General features: G+C 37.1%; 3 protein-coding genes and 1 long non-coding RNA gene across 4 annotated transcripts; 2 read left to right on the forward strand and 2 right to left on the reverse strand.

Annotated features, from left to right (window-relative positions):
- Positions 1-2,726: 2,726 nt before the first annotated feature.
- LOC126382014 (cryptochrome-1-like) lies at positions 2,727-13,272 on the reverse strand. The gene is made up of 10 exons (XM_050031698.1): positions 12,902-13,272; positions 9,894-10,184; positions 8,301-8,552; positions 7,815-7,999; positions 7,540-7,711; positions 6,799-7,024; positions 6,466-6,606; positions 4,851-5,002; positions 4,540-4,742; positions 2,727-4,284 (listed from the first exon to the last, which is right to left on the reverse strand). The coding sequence occupies exons 2-10, from the start codon at positions 10,157-10,159 to the stop codon at positions 3,515-3,517; spliced, it is 2,367 nt and encodes a 788-aa protein (XP_049887655.1). The 5' UTR covers positions 10,160-10,184; positions 12,902-13,272; the 3' UTR covers positions 2,727-3,514.
- Positions 13,273-14,506: 1,234 nt separating this feature from the next.
- Positions 14,507-17,612, forward strand: LOC126382044 (60S ribosomal protein L8). Its single transcript, XM_050031731.1, has 6 exons — positions 14,507-14,618; positions 14,771-14,923; positions 14,994-15,150; positions 15,251-15,454; positions 16,904-17,062; positions 17,458-17,612. Exons 2-6 carry the CDS (start codon positions 14,786-14,788, stop codon positions 17,571-17,573), a joined length of 774 nt encoding a protein of 257 aa, XP_049887688.1. The 5' UTR covers positions 14,507-14,618; positions 14,771-14,785; the 3' UTR covers positions 17,574-17,612.
- A 95-nt stretch (positions 17,613-17,707) lies between these two features.
- LOC126382045 (uncharacterized) lies at positions 17,708-18,578 on the forward strand. The gene is made up of 3 exons (XR_007569018.1): positions 17,708-17,919; positions 18,143-18,234; positions 18,446-18,578. It is a non-coding gene; the product is annotated as an uncharacterized LOC126382045 (long non-coding RNA).
- A 30-nt stretch (positions 18,579-18,608) lies between these two features.
- On the reverse strand, positions 18,609-23,951 carry LOC126382043 (cilium assembly protein DZIP1L). Its single transcript, XM_050031730.1, has 9 exons — positions 23,786-23,951; positions 22,973-23,040; positions 22,650-22,817; positions 21,811-22,575; positions 21,379-21,645; positions 20,601-21,031; positions 20,375-20,525; positions 19,304-20,304; positions 18,609-19,224 (listed from the first exon to the last, which is right to left on the reverse strand). Exons 1-9 carry the CDS (start codon positions 23,919-23,921, stop codon positions 18,858-18,860), a joined length of 3,354 nt encoding a protein of 1,117 aa, XP_049887687.1. The 5' UTR covers positions 23,922-23,951; the 3' UTR covers positions 18,609-18,857.
- Between the last annotated feature and the right edge of the window lie 356 nt (positions 23,952-24,307).

The raw sequence follows: 24,307 nt of genomic DNA on the forward strand, positions 1-24,307 counted from the left end.
TTTTCATTTGGAATGGGAATTTGAAATGAAATAGGTAGTGCTATTTATTAATTATTTTATTTTTTAATGGATTCTTTTCTGGATCTCATGTACTCAGAGTAAATTCTTGCACAAATTGATGTCAGATTTTTTCGTGACAATCTTCTTCTTTGCGAGTCGATGGCGATCGAAGCTAAATTTTTGCTGACCAATAATTGACAATAACACGCCTTCTTCGTCTAGGGCGTCGAGGGGTGGAGTAAATGAGTGCCTCTGAAATAAGAAACATAAAAAAAAAAATAATAACCTCACAACAGCTCTAAATCAACAGAAACAAATAAACATCCTAATACGCCACAACCATACCTAGTCCATTCAGTCGAGGGCATTTTTTTTGTGTTCTATCTGTAGATAAAATATATGAAAAGTAAAACAATATCAAAATAATTGCCCGTAACTGGATATTTGTGTATATCACACATATTAATCATTGATTCAAAATGAGTTAAACTTATCACTTTCGGCTCTTGTACGTTTCTCTGGAACTTCACCTTTGCTGTAGGAATGGTTTTCATGCAGTCTCCTCTTGGAAAAATTGTGCTCATGAGAGACATTTTCTGAAAAGTAATAAATGTTTCAGTGAGTTGCATTCTCAGACTTCTGCCAATGTTCTTTTTACTACTGACTGTCCCAAACAGACCAACTTATCTGAGCAGAACAACAAAGAAAATAACCACAATAAGAAGAATAGCCACTTAATAATAAAAAATGTGATACATTATTTTAAATAACTCTGAAGATACTTACTAGTTCCATCGGCGTCATGGTGTAAGCCTTGGGCCATATCAGTAGTGATCTCATCAGCATTAAATAATGTTGGATAGGCGTCGACGCGGAGGCAAGATCTCACGGGTGGCGATGAGAAAAACCTTTTCTGCTTTCGTAAGTTCAGGACGCTTCGCAATCTTTCAGAACCAATGTGCACTCTACCCATTTTTGGAGTTCTATCTCAGATTTTGGAAATCTATAAAAATTACGTCCTTTCGTCTATTATCACAACTCACAACACTACATTTATGGTACATGGTGAAAGTTAGATAATACAGCTACAAAAATTGAGAGGATAAGTTACCGAATTAAACAAATTAAACGTTCTGGACGAACTTTGAAAATGTCATGTCGAACAAGATGGCGACTGGTCTTTGCACTCTGGCATGGCAGGCGAAATAGGAAAGAAGTAAGAAGGAGGGGCGGGGTGGAACTGTCATCTTCAATATGAGCGCCCATAGACATAATGCGAGAATGATATGTATGAAGATAGCCGCCCATGGTCTTCGCATGCGTAGCATCTCTACTAGTGTTGCCGAAAAATCGATAGTTTTACTATCGATAGTAAACAGCCAAAATCATCTACCCAATCGATAGGCCTATCGATAGTATCGATACTATACGCCAAAAAAGAGCTATCGATACTATCGATAGTATCGATACTATCGATAGTATCGATAGCTCTTTTTTGGCGATACTATTGATAAGCAACGATAGTATCGATACTATCGATAGTATCGATAGTTGAAAAACAAAAAACTATCAATACTATCGATAGTATCGCTCTTCGATATTGCGCAAGCTATCGATACTATCGATAGTATCGATACTATCGATAGTTTTGTACGATCGATAGTGACCTTAATTTCGATAGTATTGAATATAGCATTGTGTGGAACAATTCACACCATTTAAAGCTCGTATTTAATATATTTTATATTACGTGGGTGTTTTTGCAGTGGATATTTGGTTTTGAAGTAGGCAATTCTCTAAACTTAAAAAAACACTGTTAAGTGGAGTGGATAGGATTTTTTTTTACAATACTATCGAAATTAAGGTCACTATCGATCATACAAAACTATCGATAGTATCGATACTATCGATAGTATCGATACTATCGATTAATTATCGATACTATCGTTTTTTGGTAAACTATCGATAGTTCGATCGAATCGATAGGGCACTATCGAGCGGCAACACTAATCTCTACTTGGTCTGTGGTCTTCGCCGAAGGCCTGAAGTAGGTCTTACGACACAATACACAAACACAATACAACTTTATATAATTTTATTTCTCGCAAGTGGATTCGTTAGTTAGTATTAATGTTTTTAGTTTCATGTACGATTAGATCCGTGAACGTTTTTATTCTTACGCAGTTTTATAACATTGAAAATCAGGTTATCTTCTTCGTCCGGCAAGTTTGGTACAAAACACAATTTTTCAAAAGCAGAATGACGATATCTAATCGTACTCTAGTGCAAATAGCTGCTTGGGGAGGCTTATTACTGAGTACCACAGGATTTTATTTGCAGTATCGTCTAATTGACAGAGTTAGAAGTTTCGAGTATTATAAAGATGCCTTAAAAATTTTGAGAACCCATTCTGGAGCAGTGTATTATCTTGGAGAACCCATTAAAGATAAACGATTTAAAATGAGTGACACTGAAAAAAACTTTTCTGATGGAGAGACTGCTAGGTTTTGTGTGCCTGTTTCTGGCCCAAAAGATAAGGGCTCATACTACTTTTGGGCCGTAAACAATTCTGGAGAATGGAAACTAACTAGAGCAGAATTAGAACTGAAATCAAAGCCTGATGCAAGACTTGTTATAGTAAAAGAATAACCATCCTCATAATCATATGTGTATAGGAATAATGCAATCATATTGTAGTAGGTAAATAAATTATTAGAAATATTAACTTGTATTATTATTTCCTTTAATTTCAGATTTATAAAAATCAAAACATGTTTGTTGGAACATCAAAAGAAAAGTTTTTTTATCATAACACCTTGTTGTGTTTAGTTAAATCTTTACAAGAGCATAACATTACAGTAGATCTGAGAAATGATTCTTATGTTTGTGGACATGTAGAGTCGGTGGATGGGTAAGTGGACCACAATACCATTTTTTCATTTTGAAAGCAATTAAAAAAAATATATGTTTTTATAATTTACAGCTATATGAACATTACCTTTGCAAATGCTGTATATTGTGATCCTCAAGGAAATGAATACCTATTTGAACAACTGTTTGTACAGAGTCGAAATATAAGATATGTACATATTCCGGAAAATGTGAGTATTTACTTAAAACAAATTATTTTTAATCTTGACGACCAGGTTATTTCCAACTTCTTGTTATTTATTCTATGTTATTTTTTAATCAGGTATCAATCATGAATACTATACATAAAGAATTAAACAGAAGTAAACATCAAGTGACAAATACAAAACCTACAGAAAAATCTAGAAAGGCAAAGAAAGCACTTCAGCAGCATATGAAGACAGTAGCATCATTAAATATTTAATGTAAGCACTAAATATGTAGTTATTACTATAAAAGTATAAACATGTCTGCGGGAATCTTTAAGTTTAATTTATACCAAATAAAATTCATTTGGCCATTATCTATTAACATTTATTACCAAAATAATCTTATAAATAACTGTTCAGTTATTTTCAATAACAGTAGGTACTGTTATTATATACTATTCGCTATTATTATCTTTCTTAAATCTGCACTCTTTTGAAGAAGTTTGATTTTCGGTTCCTTGTGAGAAAGGCTTATCAGTTTGCATTTGTGTGGTATCCTCCTTTGTCTTTGTAGGTTCTGCACTGCTCTTGTTGTAGGTATGATGGAGAGGCACTGGATTATACTCTTGGCGCATGTCATTTTGTACATATGTGCTTTGCATTCGTATTCCATTCTCTGAGATTGCAGCCATATAAAATTTCAGTTTTCCTTCATTATAAGCGTTAACTTTCAGTTCTTGTCGAGTATATACAATTTCATTTGTACTTAGCTGTTGATTTTGGTACATTTCTTGTGCATTAGAATAATTCTGAATGTAATTGTTTGTATAATTCTTATAAATATACTTTTCGTCATTATCTTTCATGTTGATTCTTTGATTTTTGTATGAACTTGTGTTTAAATTTTCTCGTTTTTGAGGATGTTGTAAAGTGCTCTCTGATATGTCGTCAGTATTCGTGCTGGAGTTCTCTGTTTTCTGTACAATATAAACTTGTTTAAATTGGGGTTGTTTGTTAGAATCAATTTGGTTTTTAGGGTGTTGGAAAACGGCAGAGTTGTCTTTGTAGGAAGCATTCTGCGGAGTCGATGACGATTGCGGACATTGCGGCTCCGGGGTCTGACTGCACAAGTAGTTGGACTGATTGATGCTTGTGATGATAGACGTCGGGCTTGGCGATGACTGCATCATATTAGGTCTCTGAACAGGGTTGGGGTTCAAGGTACCTAGAACGATAATAGCGCATTAGTGGTGTCGATTCTAAAATTATTATAAGCATACGAACGGAAAATTATTAATGTCAGCTATCGACTTATGTAGGTTTTATTATGGTACGCTATTTTCGTTAATTTATGAGATGGTGGGTTGTGCTTTATAGTAAAACCCTTCAACCTGTTTTATAAATTTAACCCAACACAATCCTGTAGTCAAAGTTTTATAATTTATTAAATCCTAAAAAAATACACTTTAATAATTATTACCTTGGGGTTTGTACTTGGCAAGCAGCGCGTACACCTGTTTGATGCGCTCGATGTTTATATTTGAGGCTTCAGCGTGGTCGACCATGGGCAGCGGGTAGTCACGTCCAATCATACACCGCGCCGAGATCTGCACCGCCTCCGGGGCCATCCATGGCTCGTGGATATAACGCGTTGGCATGTTCTTCAGAGCGGGAATGTATCTCCTGATTAAAAGAAAATAAGAAGTAAAAATCAGAGCAAACACAAACAACAAACAATCAGAAAACTTTTACAAAGTGAATACAGTCAATCGGTACAAGGAAATTTCTTACCTTATAAAATCGCCGTTGGGGTCAGTCTTCCTGCCGAAGCGGACGGGGCAGTAGCAGTGGAAGAACTGTTGGAAGAATGAGGAGCACGAGAGCCACATCCACATGCCGGCGTTCACTGACCAGTCCGCATCCAAAAGCAGCTCGTCGAATACCTGCCGTCATGCCATACGTTATTTCATTGTGTAGGAGACATTAATGAGTTCCGCGGCTATATACCGACACGGCAATTTTGCGCGTAAATATCTGAAGCGAGGCTTCTATTCCCTTTGTGCACATTTCATTGAATACGTTTCACTTATCGTCTCTGACAAGACAAGTTTGCTAAGATAATAAAACCAGGCATGTCTTTATGCTCTGGGCGCCATCCCACACGCGTCAGACAGAGTACTGCGGGGCGTAAGGCAAGAGGGAAACCACTACCCTATTTTTCCGTAAAAAAGTAGCGTGGAGAATGCTACACCGACAAGAGCGTGGCTCTTAAATTAGTGATGGATGATGATGTATTTGTGAACATCATAAACATCCTATTTCTACTCAATCAACCAGAGGGGGTATGGAGCATACGTCACCACACTACTCCATTGCGATTGGTAGAGGTGTTTTTACGACTAAGTACTTAATAGACGGGATCAACCATTTTACGTTCCCTCCGAAGCACGGAATCAACTCTTTCGGACAATGAGGTGATTCTAGCCTGCAATGTCCTTACCAAACAAGGGACAGTGTCACAAAGTTATTTCGAATATGTCTCCATCGTGTTTTTTTTTTTGACGTGACTTATTGTAGATTTGCCGCAGATGGCATTAACTACTTGGCCGGACAAATGGGGAGCGCTGAAGGATGTCTCCATCGAGAATCGAACCCGGACCTCCAGATCGTAAGCCCAACGCTCTAACCACTAGACCACAGAGGCGAAAAATACGAAATTGGCTATTACTAGTAAATCCCATTACTATTAGTTCCTAGACTAGGGGTTGATTGTTTCATCTTTATCATAAGTACATAAAGAAACTCGTAAAAAATAATCACAGGAAGATACAAACCAAAGTGAAATTATAATCAGCGATGTCAGTAAAAACCACTGCCTATATCAGTAATTTTACAACGCATTTTTACGATTATCTTCTGCATGCATTAATTATTAATTGTAAACAACGTCAATTAGTTCGGTTACCGTATCCGCGGTTTCCTCTATCCGGGTTGTAGCTGAAAATCAGCGATTTGCTCGAAAGGGCAAAAACTTGCGCTGAGCTATGACCGTTTTGCGCTGCTGCAGCACACATACATACCTGGCGTGTGTTAAACATTTTGTATGTGGTGTGTATTGTTGTTGATTTGTATTGTATGCATGTGTGTCTGTAGACCAAATACATCATTTATCTATCTATCTAAAAAGGCGTAAAAGTTATAATAAAAAGAGCTTTCTTACCTAGCCTTTAGGCAAATAGGATCAGAGTCCAAGAAATATCTATTAAAGTTTTTACAACAGAAACATTGCCAGTCTTGAATCATTCCAGGGAATAATGCGACACAAATACATTTCCACTAAAAAAGAACAAACATAGCATAATTTCATCCCTACTAAGTAGGAGTAATTTACAAATATTAGCCTTGCCTTCATGCCTTCTTCCCATGAGATCCACAGATCTCCTCTGGTGAGGAAGCACGCGACAGCATGCCGCGCCAAGTGGTGGATCCAACCTTCTTCTCTCAACTGGATCATTATGGCATCTATCCACGGGAACCCTGTTTGACCCTGTAAAGACATACATATTTATGTAATCATTAAAATACACTGTTCCAAAAGGTTCCGATATAGTTTCTATATATCAACTAAATTTAGTTTCGAGAATATTTTATAGTGAAAGGTCCAAACCTGTTTTAAACGATTGGCAAATGACTCATGAGATCTACTGTGAGCGAGGCCCAATCTAAACAAACAACTTACATTTGCCCATTTCGCAAGAGCATCTTGATTCTTTTCCCAAGGAATTTGAACGCAAATAGGATTTCCTTCCATACGATCAAAGTTTGGATTGCGAGTGGCTGCGCAGTAGAAAAATTCTCGCCATAATATTTGCCCATGTAGCGACAATGGTGGACGCACTCCCTTCACTCTCTTGTATAATTCCGTCAATTGGTAATAAAACAGTCTTGTTGATAAACATCCAAATCTAGAACAATAAATGGTTTTACAGTAATCTAATATTACAGCATATTTTGTTCAAATTAGCTGATGCGCCTCTGTACACGTCACAGCTTTGAGCAACTTATGCTACAGTATTATAACTGAGATTGAATACCACAACAAATTTACAGGAAAGCCTTTATTAAGGTGTGGAAAATTTAAACAGCAACAATAGCTCTTACTGTGTCATTGGAATAGATTTTTAGCGTAAAAATCTTACAAAATGTTTTATTCGGTTACCCTCATACAAGTCCAATTTCCGACATTACAGAGATGCCACTATATTGAAAATATCCATAAATGGTGTTGCCAAACAACATATCTGGTGTGCGACCGAAGACAATCCACGTAGGTGTTCGTGACTAACTGTCTGTGATCGAAACAAGATCGCCCCAGCTCTGGTATCGGAGACATTTATATCCATAACTTTTGATACATATACTCTGCACCTGCAAGTACTCGAGCCATTAAAACATATCCACTTATTACAAAATCAAATACCTCAAATATGGAGACAAGCCGGTTTGGCTCGCCAGTAGAGACTGCGGTGTCATTTTTGGACGACCGAATGATGCCACCCATGCTTTCCTCTCAAGATGCCTCTCTAGTCTAGCTAGAGCTTCACTCTCTCCACCTATCCAAACTGGTGGCTTTAGACCCTCTGTATCGAATCCTGGAAAAAACGACTAATTTTAGATACTTTTTACGAGATAAACAGTCGTTGTCAGTGATACAAGTTTAATAAAAAAAAGAGCGTCTGCGTAGTAGGTGCAGACCTAGTTCTTCCAAAGTCGGGACTCCAAAGCGCTCCTCGTGGTCATCGGAGAGCGGTGTGACGGCACCGCTGAGCGTCTGCACTGATATCGTGGCCTCGGCCTGCGGTGGCGGCGGCATGCTCGCGATCAACGCTTGGAACTGATGATACGTCAAGGGCGCCTTTCCACCGTTCAGCTCAATTATTCTAAAAATAGTTAACAAACATAAAAAAATTACCTAACCAATAAAACACAAAACTTCAGGTGTAGCCCCGTGATTAAGAGCTTTCAACATTAATTGCAAACAAAGTTTTCATTATTCTTACGGAACGAAAAATTTCCCTCGCCGTCACAGGTTTGACTCAACATAATAGTTAAAAGTAGAATTATAATTTTAATTAATAGGCCGGCCGCAAAGAATAAGTAGAATATGTTTTAAAATCAATATAGGTAGGTACTAAGTTGTACTTGTGTAACTTTGTACCTATACACAGATAGGAAACGTACTTATCCAGTTTGTATAACGTGTGTGAAACTTGCGAGACAACATTGATGCCGACTTCGCGACATTTGGTCATGATGTTGTGGTCGCGCACTCGGCCATAGGGCTCTGGGTCCTCTTCGAATGAAAGGGTGGTGGTGCCCCAGTCGCGAAACAACTTAGGTAGCGCGTCCGCCGGCTGACCACGCACCACGAACAGTCGAGAGTTCAGTTTTTTCAAGCTACAGTCCAAGTCCTCCAGACATTGTAGAAGGAACCTGAAAATTGGTTACGTTACTTACCGTAAAATTCAAACGGCTGATTTCGCATACGAGGGGTGTTCAATAAAAAGTGAAAATGAGTATGACGCAACTATCTTTTATTACATTTTTTATTTTTCGATATAGTAGTTACCGTTTGGGTTTATACACTTGGTGTATCTTTTTTCTAAACTTAAAATACCCTTCCTAAAAACTCTTCATCCTGATGCCCTAAAAATCTCGTACGGCAGTGATCACCGCATAATTTAACCTTGAAAATAGATAGAAACCACTAGGAGGAAGGTCCGGTGAATATGGAGGATGGTCCAATTCAAACACAGCATCTTCAATAGCAGCCGTCGCAACTTTGGATTTGTGCGCGGGGGCGTAATCTTAGTGAGTTTGCCATGTCGTTTCTCGCGAATTTTCTCTCGCGTATAAAGTCCCCGTATATGGGCTAGGTATACGATGATCACTAACCCCTGACTATCCCAGAAAAGAGAGCCATGACCTTACGGATGGAATTGTTTTAAATTTCTTAGGCGTTGGAGATAAGTCTCTTCTAGGTCATGGACTGTTGTTTAGTTTCAGGGACATAATGGTGAAGTCATGTTTCATCCATAGTTAGGAATCGAGCCAAAAATCAGTCAGGATCTTGTTGTAACAAATCCAAACTACTGTGTCATAGTTTCAGTTTAGTTTGTTTCTGTGCGTCTGTAAGCATTATGGGTGGATATGGATACACCCTTTTCATGCCTAATCGGTCGTGTACAATATTATGAACACTTCCTACAGAAATCTTCACTTCTTCAGCTTTAGAACGAACAGTAACTCGCAGATCTATCATAATATTTTTCATTTTTTTATCGTTTGTTCAGTCGCTGCTGTCGTACGGCATCAAAAGCAAAGGTCGCCTTTAGTGCAAGTTCTTCCATGCTAAAACCCAGCACCCAACAAACAAACAACTGTAGAATATGGCGGAGCATCAACCCTTAAGTCTTGATTTACCTGCTTCATAGTAAATTTTCATATTTAAGAACACGCTTCCACCCATAAGAAAGAACAATATCTTTAAAAGAATAACAGAAATGAATCAAATTATGATAACAAATGTATGGGGTATGCCAGCCAGTATTTTTGCTTTTTCCTTCCAAGGAATATTATATCTCATTCTCACTTTTTATTGAACACCCCTCGTACTTAGCTAAATGTAAGTTTTGTTTTTGAACTTTTTTCATTGCGAAAGTTCTTAACCAAAAGAAAAAACAGGTACAGCCTGCAAAATCACGAAGAACACTTTTCTCTCTGGGCGAAAGTTAATACAGCACGGTTGGTCAAGTCATATTCATTTAAACTTACCTCCATTTGTTGATGCCAACATTAGAAGAGCTGGCGAACCAAGGGTCTATGATGAAGACGCAGCGGAAGGAGATAGCATCTTTAAGAGCTTCTCGAAGCGCAGGGTTGTCGTGAAGGCGCAGACCCTTGCGGAACCAGTGCACGATGTGCTTGTTGCGCGTATTCCGCGGCGGGGCGGGTGCCGATGCGGGCACGCCCGTCGCCGATGCGGGCGTCCGCGTGCTCGACGCCGACGCCACGGACAGCGTCTCGGGTGCCGCTGACATGTCTAAGTCACCCACATCGCTGGTACTGTATATTCCACAAAATCGCACTTTTTACAAATCGGAAATATTAACTATAATTCCACGAGACAAACAGTTTTATTTGAAGCAAAACGAAACTATCACCTACCTATTTGGGTATGAATTAAACAGAACGACTAATGCCGGTTGCAGACCGCGAGCTAAGCTAAGCTAGTTTAGCAATGCGAGATAGGGTTAAACTAACTTAGCTCGTGGTTTGCAACCGGTATAAAGCGCTCAGTTGATACGATATTTTGTTAATTACTGGCTCATATATTAATTTCTTAAACAGGGTAATAATGATCGCGGCGTAATTGAGGCGAGTGCTAGCCACCCTTTTCCGAAATACTGACGGAAAATACTGAAAACTCACAAATAAGTACGCGCTTTCGAAACTTCCCTAAAGAAAATTACAGAAGTCGCACAAAAATACAAAGTTGATTGCGAAATATTCGTTCAAGGAAAGGCAACATGTTTTACTTAACGTTACTCCTTGATATTTCAACATTATTGGATTCAAAAACGTGAATACTTTACATCTATTATCTACCTGGCAGTGCAATTAAAATACGTGTTGGGTCTGAAACAATACCTTAAAACAATTATATTGGCAAATGAGGGACTTTCCATCAATATTGGGGAACGTAGCCTGGAAAGTCGCTCATTCGTTACTAGGTAGGTACTTGTTAATCATTATTAAATTACAAAACATAGGTTAAATATGACCCGCAGTGGAGCGGTGGAGTATGCTCTATACCCCCTCCACCCCACCCCTCCCCTCCAGTTGATTGAGGGGTCGCCTGTGGACGTATATTAGGCTGTTTATTATGAGGTAAATAAATACCATATTAGGTATTTGTCAGCCATTTGGTACTGCTTAGGGACCACGAAAGTGAGTAGTGCTTCGAAAACCGGAAGTCAAAACGCCGAATACCGGAAAATATCGATAGGTACCGAGTAAATGAGTTAATAGCAATAAGCCCTCAAATTGGGAAAATGTAGACCCTTCCATCATAGGTACATCATCGGCGGAATGGTCATCGCTATATACGGATGTTATTAAGTCTAAACCTATGTTACGTACGTACGTATTCAATCCTAATGCTCATGTAGCTAAGCAAATAATGTTTATTTGTCCCTTGGAAAAGGTAGTTTTGTAGTCTAGAGATCAAACCAAAGCGCGATTTTCATTGACTGTTACGCGCGAAATATTTGAACTTGGGATTTAAAAATCGGGGCATCCCGCTAGGAACGGCCTATTTGGCAATGCCGAGTTTAGCCGAGGTTTAGATAAGTATAGAAAAATACTATCAAAAATATTGAGTTTAATATAAAAAAATCTAGCTAAGGCTTACAACACTTTCGCTCTTAAAAAAATATTTATTTATTATTTCACAACAACGTAACAAACTCACGATTGTATTCCCAATTGGGGTTGTCAGAGGAATGATAGGCGGAGGAATCAAAAAATCTAACTTATGGTGCAATTCCGAAGTCAACACCCGGCCAACGGCAGCGGCCGCCAGCCCCGACGCATAGTGGTTCCGTTTCGAAAATAGGTAGTAGAAACATAATGTATTAAGACAAAAGAAAAGACAGAAAGTTCAAATTTCGAGATAAATAAAAACATTGGTACAAATTACCTATCCTATAAGCAGCTTGGAATTATTTCGCGTAATTTATGTTTTTCTTTTTAGGTAGGCGCCTATCTATTCAAACCCTTATTTCCTAAATATTAAGAGATCCTTTGTTAATACTTTCCTACTACCTATCTTAAAGATTTCAAAGGGGAAAAGCTTCGATTTTTTATATTAAGTTTAGTTTTACAAAATTTACAAGTTGCAAATTTTGCCTAGGAGCTATGAAACAACACTGGCAATTCAGTAAAGAAATCAGTGCTCATTGCATTCCATTAAATGTAAAGTACCTAATAGAGTTATAAAAATTCAATTCAATAAGCTTAAATGATTTTTTATAGAGGATCTCCACCAAAGTCATGAGAGCATAAATTTATAAAATATTATGTTGATTCAGTTCTGGTGAAAATTAAAATTTGTGTTATTATTTATTACCTTCTATTATCATTTCCCTAGCATTAACCCGTTTCCACAGGGTCCACTAACATGACCTGAAGATTTGACAGGACTAGTTTTTTACAGAAACAACTGCCTGTCTGACCATAGGACCTGGGAATTGAAAACTATCCCAATACAGGTTTGGCCACATACATACCTCTAAAATGCATTTCTACATGTGGGTTTTCTGAAAATGTTTTCCTTCACTGCTGAGCATATAATACCTACCTAATCTATTAAAAGAAAAGCTTTCTTCCAACTGGGCAACCACCCACCCAGACTTAATTTATTATCACTGGAAAACAGGCTTTATTTTCTTCCTTTTATAATACAAGAATTTAATAGTTATTTTGCTATTTATATTAAAACTAAAACTATTTGACTCATATTCCTGTTACATGTGTAATGATATGATATGTTTTGTAAGATTAATTCATATAGCAATTAAGAAATTTAATGATGTCATTTGTTTGTTATAGGTACTACCTATCAACTGCAGTTACTTGATAATTCTAGTAAATGCAAAGAGTTAATGATTAGAAATTATTTAAGTAAACATTAGTGGAAGTCATGTTTTCATAAAACAGTTCAAAGTCTATTTTATTAAGAATGTAGGTAGGTACCTACCTATATAAACAAATTTACTCACCTATAGAGTTGTATATTCAAATAGCTATATAGTAAATCTCAAGGTTATACAATCCAACTAGTATAAATATTTTCGAACACTGCTTTTCACGATGTATGGTTATTATTCATCTAGTTCCAAGAAATTTAAAACAATAATATTCATAGAATAACACTCCCAATTTGAAGTACACCAAAATGCTTTTGTCCAATTCTCTGTTTGTTTAGATAATAAAGATCCTCTTTATACACCGATAAATCACTTCACAAAATCACATCAAACGTAATTATTCCCTAATATTTAAAGGTATTTACAATCCCATAAACTTATATAAAATTATTACGTCGATGATAGCAGTAGGAAGGTAGAAGTATGTAAACGAAATCATCCACGCCGCTTGCAACGTGACCACAACGTGACCCATATCGATCTTGATATAAGGCCGTCTTACACTATACGAATATCATAGGATTTCTCTCTGTTGCGAATACATTTCAACGAGGGACTTTCTAGGCCACCTTCCCCAAAAAAATATAGATGGCGCTGTACACGTTCAACGTGATAATTAATTAATTACCTATTTTCTCATTGTTCGGGTATAGATATACCTAATTATTCAAAAATGTAATGTAAAGCAGAAGCATTTTATTTTAGACAACAGACAGTCATACTCATAATACAGTTTGTATTATGTTACATAATGATAACTAGTGATAAGTGAAGACAAAGAGTGCCCACAATTTAATTAAAACAGCCTGAAAAACAAGGTATTAAACTAATTTGTCCTGCCTATTCTCACATATGGAAAAGACATACAAATAATAATATAAATAAATAAATGCAAAAGTGACTGTCACCTTTTGACGCCTAAACCCACGGCCGGTTTGTATGAAAATAAGCACATAGGGGACATATTATGTATTATGCTCTCTAAGCCCGTCTCTGAAACCTACATAATGTATTATACGGGCATAGAGTGCTTACTGTAATATAACAGAAGTCCACGTGGGCAAAGTCGCGGGCGGAAAGCTAGCTAACTTACACAAAAAAAGTCGCAGCGTGTTCTAATAGCCTAATATTTAATATCAATATCATTTGCAATAAGGTACGTTTTGAAAGTGAACTTCTTGTTTGTGTTTGGTACATTTCTATGATTTGTATTAAAAACTGATTCCTTTACAGGAATGGTTGAATCTAATAAATATTGAAATAAACATATGTTTTATTAAATTGTTATTACTGCATTATGTAATATTGAACTTGAATAAAGATAGCAGTAGCTAGCAACACAGTTTCAGAACGTAACTTGATCCTAACTAAATGTCGCGACGAAACATGTCTGGGAAGTCCCGCGGATTTTAATGGAACTAATTATCAAGTCATACAAAGTCTATGCAGATTTGACAGTTACTGCGACCCCAGCGCCCCCGGCCGTGGGACTTCCTGGCGCGAACTCTAGGAATCCCTATATTGTAATTGTGAATGATCTAAGTCGTGATGAACCTGAAAAAGATTGATTCATTTTATTTTTTCCCCTTTTTATTCTTTAAGGAAGTAAATTTTTGAATAATTATGAAAAATATTTAGAAATTCCATACCTTGAAACTTCACTTTTCATTAAGAGAATTTGAATAAATCATGACTTGCTCAGTGAGTCATATCATTTGATAGTTGATAGAAGAAAATAGAAATAATACAGACAGCACTAGTTCTTTCAAAAGTGGACCTCTTTGATATTGTGCGTGAATTTTTGTAATCATTATAAAAATCTAATGTAATCGCTATGATATTGTGATATTTTTGCTTGGATTTGTTATAAATAAGAATATTATAACAAGTAATCGTAGTAAGCGTGTTGATTTTGTGTTTAAGAGGAATTTTAACTTTCAGTGAGGGGTCGTAACCATGGGTCGAGTAATTCGTGCTCAACGTAAAGGTGCCGGTTCAGTCTTCGTGTCACACACGAAGAAAAGAAAAGGAGCCCCAAAACTTCGTTCCTTAGACTATGCTGAGCGTCATGGTTATATCAAGGGAGTCGTAAAGGTTCGTTATCAGAAACTTCAAGTTTTAAATATAACCTACAAGAATGTAAATACTAAGTGCTTTTGTGCAGGACATCATCCACGACCCTGGTAGGGGTGCTCCTCTTGCGGTCGTTCATTTCCGTGACCCTTACAAGTTCAAGACACGCAAGGAGCTCTTCATCGCTCCCGAAGGTCTTTACACTGGCCAGTTCGTATATTGTGGAAAGAAAGCCACCCTTGAAGTTGGTAAGTGCTGATCCTTGGGTTTGTCTGATGTTAACATGTAGTTCCACTTGTGTACTTATTTTTTAGTGTTAGATATAACCTAGTTCACTGTTGTTTACAGGTAATGTGATGCCTGTAGGTGCTATGCCTGAGGGTACCATTGTGTGCAATTTGGAAGAAAAAATGGGTGACCGAGGCCGGCTTGCTCGTGCATCTGGAAACTTCGCCACAGTTATTGGACACAATCCCGATGCCAAGCGCACTAGAGTTAAGTTGCCCTCTGGCACAAAGAAGGTTCTGCCATCAAGCAACAGAGGCATGGTTGGTGAGTAATATTCCAGAATATTATCATCACTTTGACAATATTAATATATTTATTACTGAACTTTAGTTATCTGTAGGTAGGTGCTATAATTTGTCCAGAATGCCTTCCCAGTAGTGGCACACTATGATGGCCATTGTCACATAATAAAGTACAGCAATTTGTTCTGTGAACATTATTATTAAGATAGACATTGAATATCTGGTTGGAGTGTACCTAAGGGGGCACTATGAGTTGGGACTTAGAAAAATTTTGATCGATTTTGTATGAAGCAGGGACATAGCCGAATTTTCGAGTGAAATTACTATGGAAGCTGGACTTGTAAAATTTTCAAAAGTTGATTCTACGTAGTGTCGCAAAAAGGGTCCGAGACTTAGAATAATTTTGGTCGTTTTTGTATGAGCAATTTTTTGTTATTTTTGCGTTACGACGCACCGTTTTCGAGATATTTAAAAAAATGCGTTTTATGTAATTTTAAAATATATCTTTAATTTTTTCTATAAAGCTCCGCGAAACACGTCCACGCTCGGTGTCCGCCACGCGTAATTTTTTTTTACAGGTATCCTTTTGTCACGGGTGCGAGCCGAGTGGGTTAGGTTACTTGTGACCATCGAGGCCCGAAGGGCCGAGAGGCGGCGGTGAAGATTTGTTTCGTTATGACAGCAGTCACGGGTGCGAGCGAAGCGAGCACGGAAATTCGCGGCACCCCGACACTGTAGATATAGGTTACGAAGGCTGTATGGCAGGGGGCGAGCAAAGCGAGCCCCCTGCCATATAGCCGAGTGGGTTAGGTTACTTGTGACCATCGAGGCCCGTAGGGCCGAGAGGTGGCGGTGAAGACCTTTAAAGGTCACTGACTTTGAAGGTTTACCACACAAAGTTGATATAATGCGAATATTTTTGAATTTGGATAAGTGACCTTGATCTTTGAGGTCACTGAAATCGAAAGTTTACTGCATAAAGTTGATTAAGGTCATGACCTTGACTTTAAGGTAAGTGACCTCCCAAGGTCATCTAAGGTCACCCGTGGGTTCCCCCACCCTAATACTCCCACATCGCCCTGGATCCCGAATGTTACTTTTGGCGATTTTTGTTTAAAAATTTTTAAGTCCTAATTTTGTATGGGACCCTTTTTGCGACACGCCGACCCAAAATTTTTTTAAGTCCCAACTCATAGTGCCCCCTTAGGTACACTCCGACCGAATATCTGCATTACATGCCTGCATTACATGGCTTACTAACAGTAAAATAAAATATATTTTGTCCAAGATTTCCTCAGTTCTTTTAAATATAAGTTAAGATTTAGGTTTTATAGTAGGATATGATGATTTTCACTTACCTACTCTGAATATTTATGATTACACAGAGGCTCTTTCTGATGTTTTTTTATGAAACTCATTTACCTATATGTGGTTGTTGGAAGAACTGTTGTACAAATACTATTAATTTCAGGTATCGTTGCTGGAGGTGGTCGTATTGACAAGCCCATCCTGAAGGCTGGCCGTGCATACCACAAGTATAAGGTGAAGCGTAACTGCTGGCCATATGTACGTGGTGTTGCCATGAACCCTGTAGAGCATCCTCACGGTGGTGGTAACCATCAACACATTGGTAAGTTTTATTAATATAGATAAATAAATATATATATTGAATTATAAATATATTAAACAAATATATATTGAATATGTTGACCCTGCATATAGTTACAATGAAATGTTTCCATGGGCTCTGCTTACCATGAGATTATGTGTGTATCTATGTTTATGGCTTTGATTTGATGATTTAGGATGCAATGACTTATGTATACTTCATAGTTTTCAGAACAGAAACTAAGATACTATATGATTTGAGAAAAAACACTTATCGATACTAAGAAAAAATCAGTTCAGTGTACTAAAGTAATAGTTGTATAAACATTTGGTTATATAAAAAATCTAGAAGTCATGCTTTAAAAATATTACAGTACCTACATACTGCACTGCTTATAAATAAAAAAAATCTTTCAGGTAAGGCTTCGACTGTCAAGAGAGGAACATCCGCCGGTCGCAAGGTTGGTCTCATCGCTGCCCGCAGGACCGGAAGAATTCGTGGTGGCAAGACCGACAACAAGAAGGAGGCGTAAATTTACTTTTATGCAAAATAAAATCTGTAAACCACATAATTATCTTTAATTCTTTCCTTAAAAGTTGGTTTCAAATATTTAATAATAAAAAATAGGCTGGTCACACATTGATAACAAAATGGGTAAGTGAGCTATTTTGCATGTGTATTTTGTTATTGTTTAGCAATATTACATATCTTAATGAGCATTATTATTTTTAGGCAGTCTGCATCCTATACTCAAAAAGACGAGAAATACTGACAGGCTAACTGGAAGCTGACAGTCATCAGAAACATCCCTGATGCTAAATGCTTTGGATGTATGCTGATTTTTGAAACAAGAAAATTGCCATCAAACAGCGAACCTGGTTAGTATAGTGTTTTGACATTTAGTAAATAGTAACCAATTTGACTAAAAACTAGCCTATTGGATATTCTCACCCTGACTATAATTTATTGTGACATGATGACTTTTCACTTACCTACTCTGAATATTTATGATTACACAGAGGCTCTTTCTGATGATATTTTTAAAGGAAATAATTTCTATGATGTTTATAGATTTTTTCTAAAATCACTATCAATTTTCAGATGCAATTTCGTGTTACGGGCAAATTGATGCTGAAAATGTGCTGTGGTTTTGCCTTGCACTTAGAGCGTCAAGCTAAAGATGGCATTAATAGGTATGTAAGTTTTATCTTCTTTGATCTTTTAAGGTTCATGTAATCTCCGTTCCCTGTGTTTGTTTGGTCCAAAATATAATTGGTTTAATTTAATAAAAATGGCTCTTTTACTTTTAAATGTCTGAATTGCTAAACAGCAGCAGGCCTATTTCATTGGTCCATTTTAAATAAAGAAAACTGAAGATTCACTTATTTTTTTGTTCTATTTCAGGTAAAATTTTGTTGTCCAATATTAGAACAACAAAGCAGAAAACATCACCGTCCATAAGACTTGAATAACTTTATGATAGGTACCAGAAAACGCAAATGTTTAGTTTAAAAGAAATAAAATTGTCAAAATTCCATTTGCATATCTTTAATTTGTTCACATAAGAAAACGAAGTCTTATTTAGTTTTGATATAGACAAAATATAATAGGCACTTCGCAAGTAGGTAAGTTATTTTTATTTATCACATACTTAATCACTGACGAAACAGACTGAACAGGCGGCAGTCCGAGTGCAATGAGTTAAAAGTATGTAATCAACAAAATGTAGCAACTTAACGCGTCTTAGTCAAAGACTGAAGTTACTGGGAATCTTGAAATAACAGGGGTCTTTATAAAACATCTTGGCACAAATTGTTTAGAAAGAATCATTACCCTTCTTGTTTGGTATTCCTTCATCGAGGCTGTACTCAGAAATGTCTATTTCGCTATCATCTTTTTCAGCAACTTTTTTCGGTTTGATGAAGGCTTTAGGGTTTACTGCGGGTATACCATCAGACTCGTCTAAAATAGAGCTGCCAAGACTGGTATTACTACCAGCAACACTGGAAGCCCTAGCCATTGGAGCTGGTAAGAGATCCACTCTACCAACCAAGGCTGTTGACGGAGTCTCGTTGCGCCGAGCTAACTGTGATTCTATAGTTCGTTTCAACTCTGCAATTTTCGGACTCGTACGAGAAATCACTTGAATTTTAGTGTCGTTTTTTAAAGGCTCATTTTCGATACTGGAAAAGAAAATCAGAAAGTTTATCTTAACACTATTTTTAGAGTACTGAGATACCATTGACAGTCATTTATGCTCACCTTGATATATCCCATTCCTCCCCGTCAAGATTTACTAAACCCAACTCGAATTTTTCATTGTTGTCGCTCTTCTCTGTAGTACTTTGTGAGGGTGATGCGCTTACAGACTTCATTTGTATAGCATCCATGTCAAATAACACTTTCTTCTTACTTAATGAAGTGATTGATGAAGCGTTTTTCAATACGCCTTTAGTTTGTTTTGGAATGTTTCTTTCAGATTCTGCTTTATTAAGAGGCGCTGCGATAGATAAAGACTCCTCACTGCTGTTTTCTAGATTTGGTTTAACCGGCTCTTCTAGCAAGTTATTTCTTTGGTGTATTTCTTGTACTGTCATGTACTTGTTCTTATATTCGGAAACATTTGTTGCAGACTGTGATCGTAAAAGACCATTGTCGTCATTATTTAGAATTAATTTACGGACCGAACCATTGTAATCTGCAGTAGCTGAGGCTGGGCGGCGAGCAGGCGATTTAATCAAACTTTCAATTGATTTAGCAGTTTGCTGAACAACGGCTGGATTATAATATCTATGATCGCTTTCACTGGAATCATCGTCTGTATAACCTGCATTAACGGGTTTCATTTGTTTTTTTGACTTCTGTTTGTTTTTAGTATCACTTGTCATTTGAGAATTATTTTTCCTCTGTGGGAACTGTTTTGTCCCTTCCGCCGACGATACTCTTTTTTCCTTTTCCAGTCTCTGAGCTGCTGGACTGGTGGGTGCTGAACTCGGTGGTGTTTTCAGTAAGGACATGGCTTTTTTAGCAACCTCAGCACTTAATTCTTTGCGTTTCGATTTAATCTGCGCATCGTTGGACTTCACTAAAGACAACGCCTTACTCTTAACGTTGGATATAACGGAAGATAGGCTAAAAGCTTTAGAAAGTTTTTGAGGTGAGACGTAATCTTGGATATCTGGAACTTCTTTTTTCCTACCAGACGTATTGGAGTCTAGATATGCTAATATTGAATGTTTTACTTTTTGGTAATCAGGGTTTTTCTGAAAAAAATATGTGTTTAGTATTATTAAGGAATGGTAAAAAAAAAATAAAAGAGTGAAGAATACAAACCTTGGATTTTAATTCATGATGCTGATGCAACTGCATTTTTTGTTTCTGGAAATAATTTTTAGGCAACCTGTTTTTCAATGGATCTACCCCGATAGTTACTAGACGGCTGTTTACTTCTTCTGTTATTTTCGCTCGAACCAATTTCATGGGACTGTAATGAATAAAATAGCCATGACAAAATGTGTTTTGTTGTTTGTACTTCACTTATAAAAGTAGATTTTGTTACCTTCCTGGAGGTACCACAGTGCCATTTCCCATTTTGGCTCCAATATTTAAATGAGACTTAGATTTCTCTCTTTTTACTTTTTGCTCCTTTATATCAGATACCACCAAATTATCCCTTGTCATATGTTTATTAACTTTTTCAAATCTTTTCATTTGGGGCTTGTTGTGGCTATTAGTGATCTTGACGTCTGGTGAATTTTTATGATTCTTTTTATCTGGTGCTTTTTTGTTTAACACATGTTCAATAGCCACAGCTTTTTCGAGACTAGCACTTGATGCATCGGAGGAACTTGTGGATTCCATATTGAGAAGTTCCTGGGCTTTCCGGTGAAGGTTTTCTAACGTCTTGTGGTCAGCTACCGGATTGCTTTTATGTGTCTTACGTTTAGCGGGTCTATTTTTTAATTCACCATTTGGGTTCTGAAGTGTACTCTGAAATGATAGCAAATCTAGTTAGGTTAGTTTATTGTTTTAAAAATGTTGGTATTCAGGCGAAACGTTCCACAATGCTAACAAATGGTTCAATAGATTGCGTTAATTCCGAATATATTTTGTTTTATTAGTTCTCATCTAAAAAAGTGCATCTTATCGATAGGCCTATCGACACTAACGCAGAACTTGGCAGCAATACTATTGATAGTATTGCTGTGTAACGATAGTATCGAACCATCGATACTATTGTTTTTTCCTCAAATAACTAAAGTGTACCTATACGTACTATCTATTGGAAACATTACAACAAACGATAATTAGTGTCGGTAGGAGTTGAGTAGACCTACGTTGTTATGATAATTATTTTGCTTATTCGTGTTTTCGTTGGTTTTGTTATTTTGACTTTCCTGTAGCAACACCTGCAAGTGCGCTGCACGAGTTCTTTCTGCTTCAGCTTGCGCACGAGCCTCTATAGATTCTTGCGCTACTTCGTTTAGCTTTTGAAGTAAAGCTTCGTACTGCTTTGTTTGTACTTCCACACGTTTAGCCCAAATTGACATCTGTGCTTCGGTTTCTTTTTTCCTATCTTTCTCTTCGTTTTCCGATGCCAACCTCTGAAATTAATTTTAATTTTAGAATTATCAACAGATTATGTTGCTGGTGTACCTACTTCTGACTATCCCAATTAGAAATACAGACGTGAACTTATTATATGCTGTTGTGTGTTCCTGCACACCTACTAATAGATACTAAAGGATTTAGAATAGATGTTTACGTACCGTATTAATCAATTCTTGTCGTAGAACGTGTATTTCTGTACCCTGCTGTTTGATTGTGCTATGTAATTCTTCTATTAAATTGTTGTTCGGTTCGCTATTCTGGACTGGCTTATCCATTTCTTTACTTTTAAAAGAATTAACGATTTCCACTATTTGTGTACGTAAAAGATTTATTTCCTTATTGTATTTTTCGTGTTCTTCTTTCTTCCATTCTTCGATTTTATCTAATAGATTGTATTCGTTGTTAACCGATACTTCAGCGTCCTTCATTTTTTTATCAAAATTTTCGTTATTATGTTCTCGATTTACCGCACTAACTTTTGGGTCAGGCGATATATTGGCACTCGTTTGACTATTTACCTTTGTCAGTAAATTTTCCATTTCTTTCAATTTTGTTTTTAGTTCAGTGATTTCGTCGACGAGTTTAGAATTTTCCTTTTCGGTAGAAGTATTTTGAACATTTTCACTCACATCTTTCTGGGGTATTTCTGTTGTTATGGCATGGCGCCTAGTCAAGTGGCTTTTTAAATAAAGTTGATTTAAAAATACTTTATCACAATAACTGCATTTGTTATATTGTAACGCGTCAACGGTAGACGTCGATGGAAACATATCACTTTTGTTCGTAAGAGTTTTTAAAATCATGTTTGCAATATTGTCATTGCCGTAGGGAAGCGGTGTTCTGTATGTATGCTTCGTTTTTCTTTTTAATTTCCGTAGTTCCTCTTCCTTTTCTCGTAGGTTCTTTTTCGTGACATCTAACTCCTAAAATACAATATTGATATTAAGATGACTAATTGTATTTAGACATACCTAAAATATATTTGGTATAGGACAACCTGTGCAAGGGCTGTGATTTCCTCCCTCAATACGTAGACGCTGCGGTCCAGATAATGCCGACAGAACTGTTGGTACTCGACTGCGAGTTGCGCGAGCCGAAACATCTTCATCACGCCTTCATCCAAGATGCGGACGTCAAACTCCGACTCCAAAACGCAGTACAATATCTAATGTCCATATATATATTATTACTATAAATATTATTACTATGAAAAGAGAATCGCTTAATGAATCATGAACTTTTGGTGAACTAGTTACGCAAGGGAACTTAATTCACTTAATAAATCTTTTATTCTGTATAACGGTAATTAAAAAATCTTACATCATTCAAATGCTGCTCGAGGAGAACAAATTTTCTTTCCTTTATTATGCTTTCAACGTCTATTAGACCTGAAGAACAAAACACTGCCTGTTTAATTTCTTAATTCTTATTAGTCTACGACTAGACTACGTCGACTCACCATTGACATAAATAGATATCTTTTTTAAGATCTTGAAACCCAATAAGTACCAAAGCATACTTCTGAACTCTCTTCTATCATGTGAGTTGTGAGGTGGAATACCAACCCCCGCAATCCTGGTGTCAGGGTTATTATTGAGCCGCCAAAGGCCCCTGATGACTCATGTACCGACTACGTACTTACATCAGTAAATAGTAACCTTCCGAAGCACGGATATCTTACTTTTGGACAACCATGTGATTAGCCTGTAATGTCCTAACCAAACTAAGGATCACAAAGTGATTTTTCTGATATCCCGGGATTCGAAACCGGGGCCCCTGGATCGTGAGCACAACGCTAAACCACTGAACCACGCAGGCCGTGGGTTTAAGTGAAATGAATAGAGGAAAAGTGGGTACGATGAGTCTAGGAATGATCTAATGAATTTAGGATTATATTACGTAGCATCACGTCGCGCCTGTATCCCCGAAGGGGTAGATAGAGGTGTGCAGTATATAAACATTGTGTTATGTTCGTCCCATGTAATAGGACGCAAGCCTATTGCCATTAACGGGGCACAAATTCTGGAAATCATATGATAACAATTATCTATGACCTAAACAAATGAACTCAGTGGTTTAGGGTCCGAACAGGGAGGATACTACTTAAATAAAAAAATAGATAAATATACTAACGAATTTTGTTCCAATCGATGTGAATGCGAGGCCGATGCACATTAAAAGTGAAGCCTGATTCCTCCGCCAGCCGCGGAAAGTGGTGATGTAACTCGTATGAAGTTTTACTCGCCATTATATTATTTTCACTAAGCATTAAACATGTTTATATATACTTAATAAAACTATTTCGATTATTACATTTTGACTAACTACTTAAAATACTTTATCAGTTCGTCGAAGTGTTGACGTTACCATTGTTTGTCATGTAGTTGCTTAGCAACGGAAACGTGATGATCATCGTAGTATTGAGGTCGAAGAAGAAAGGAGTAGGTATATAGTACAATTCGTAGTTTTTATTTTATTTAAAAACATGATTGCCAAGGACTACGCGGACGATGTCGCGGGCGCGGACAACTGTCCGCTTGTGTTCTAAACTTGGTATTATACGAGTATGTGTGCGTATTTTGAAAGTACGAGTGTACAGATCAGCACTCGTGCATACCTAGCGTTATTGCACTGTACGTTTTCCAAATCGTAAAT

Source organism: Pectinophora gossypiella, chromosome 3, assembly GCF_024362695.1.
Source record: "Pectinophora gossypiella chromosome 3, ilPecGoss1.1, whole genome shotgun sequence".
NCBI classification, from domain to species: Eukaryota; Metazoa; Arthropoda; class Insecta; order Lepidoptera; family Gelechiidae; genus Pectinophora; species Pectinophora gossypiella.

Coding starts and splice junctions, on each gene's coding strand:
- LOC126382014 (XM_050031698.1), bottom strand. CDS start 10,159: ATGTCAGCGGCACCCGAGACGCTGTCCGTGGCGTCGGCGTCGAGCACG. Junction 8,000..8,300: donor ACGTTATACAAACTGGATAA/GTACGTTTCCTA, acceptor AACTATTTTTAG/AATAATTGAGCTGAACGGTG. Junction 6,607..6,798: donor CTCTTGCGAAATGGGCAAAT/GTAAGTTGTTTG, acceptor ATGTCTTTACAG/GGTCAAACAGGGTTCCCGTG.
- LOC126382044 (XM_050031731.1), top strand. CDS start 14,786: ATGGGTCGAGTAATTCGTGCTCAACGTAAAGGTGCCGGTTCAGTCTTC. Junction 14,924..14,993: donor ATATCAAGGGAGTCGTAAAG/GTTCGTTATCAG, acceptor GCTTTTGTGCAG/GACATCATCCACGACCCTGG. Junction 15,151..15,250: donor GAAAGCCACCCTTGAAGTTG/GTAAGTGCTGAT, acceptor TGTTGTTTACAG/GTAATGTGATGCCTGTAGGT.
- LOC126382043 (XM_050031730.1), bottom strand. CDS start 23,921: ATGCTTAGTGAAAATAATATAATGGCGAGTAAAACTTCATACGAGTTA. Junction 21,646..21,810: donor GACAAGAATTGATTAATACG/GTACGTAAACAT, acceptor AATTAATTTCAG/AGGTTGGCATCGGAAAACGA. Junction 20,305..20,374: donor ATCATGAATTAAAATCCAAG/GTTTGTATTCTT, acceptor TATTTTTTTCAG/AAAAACCCTGATTACCAAAA.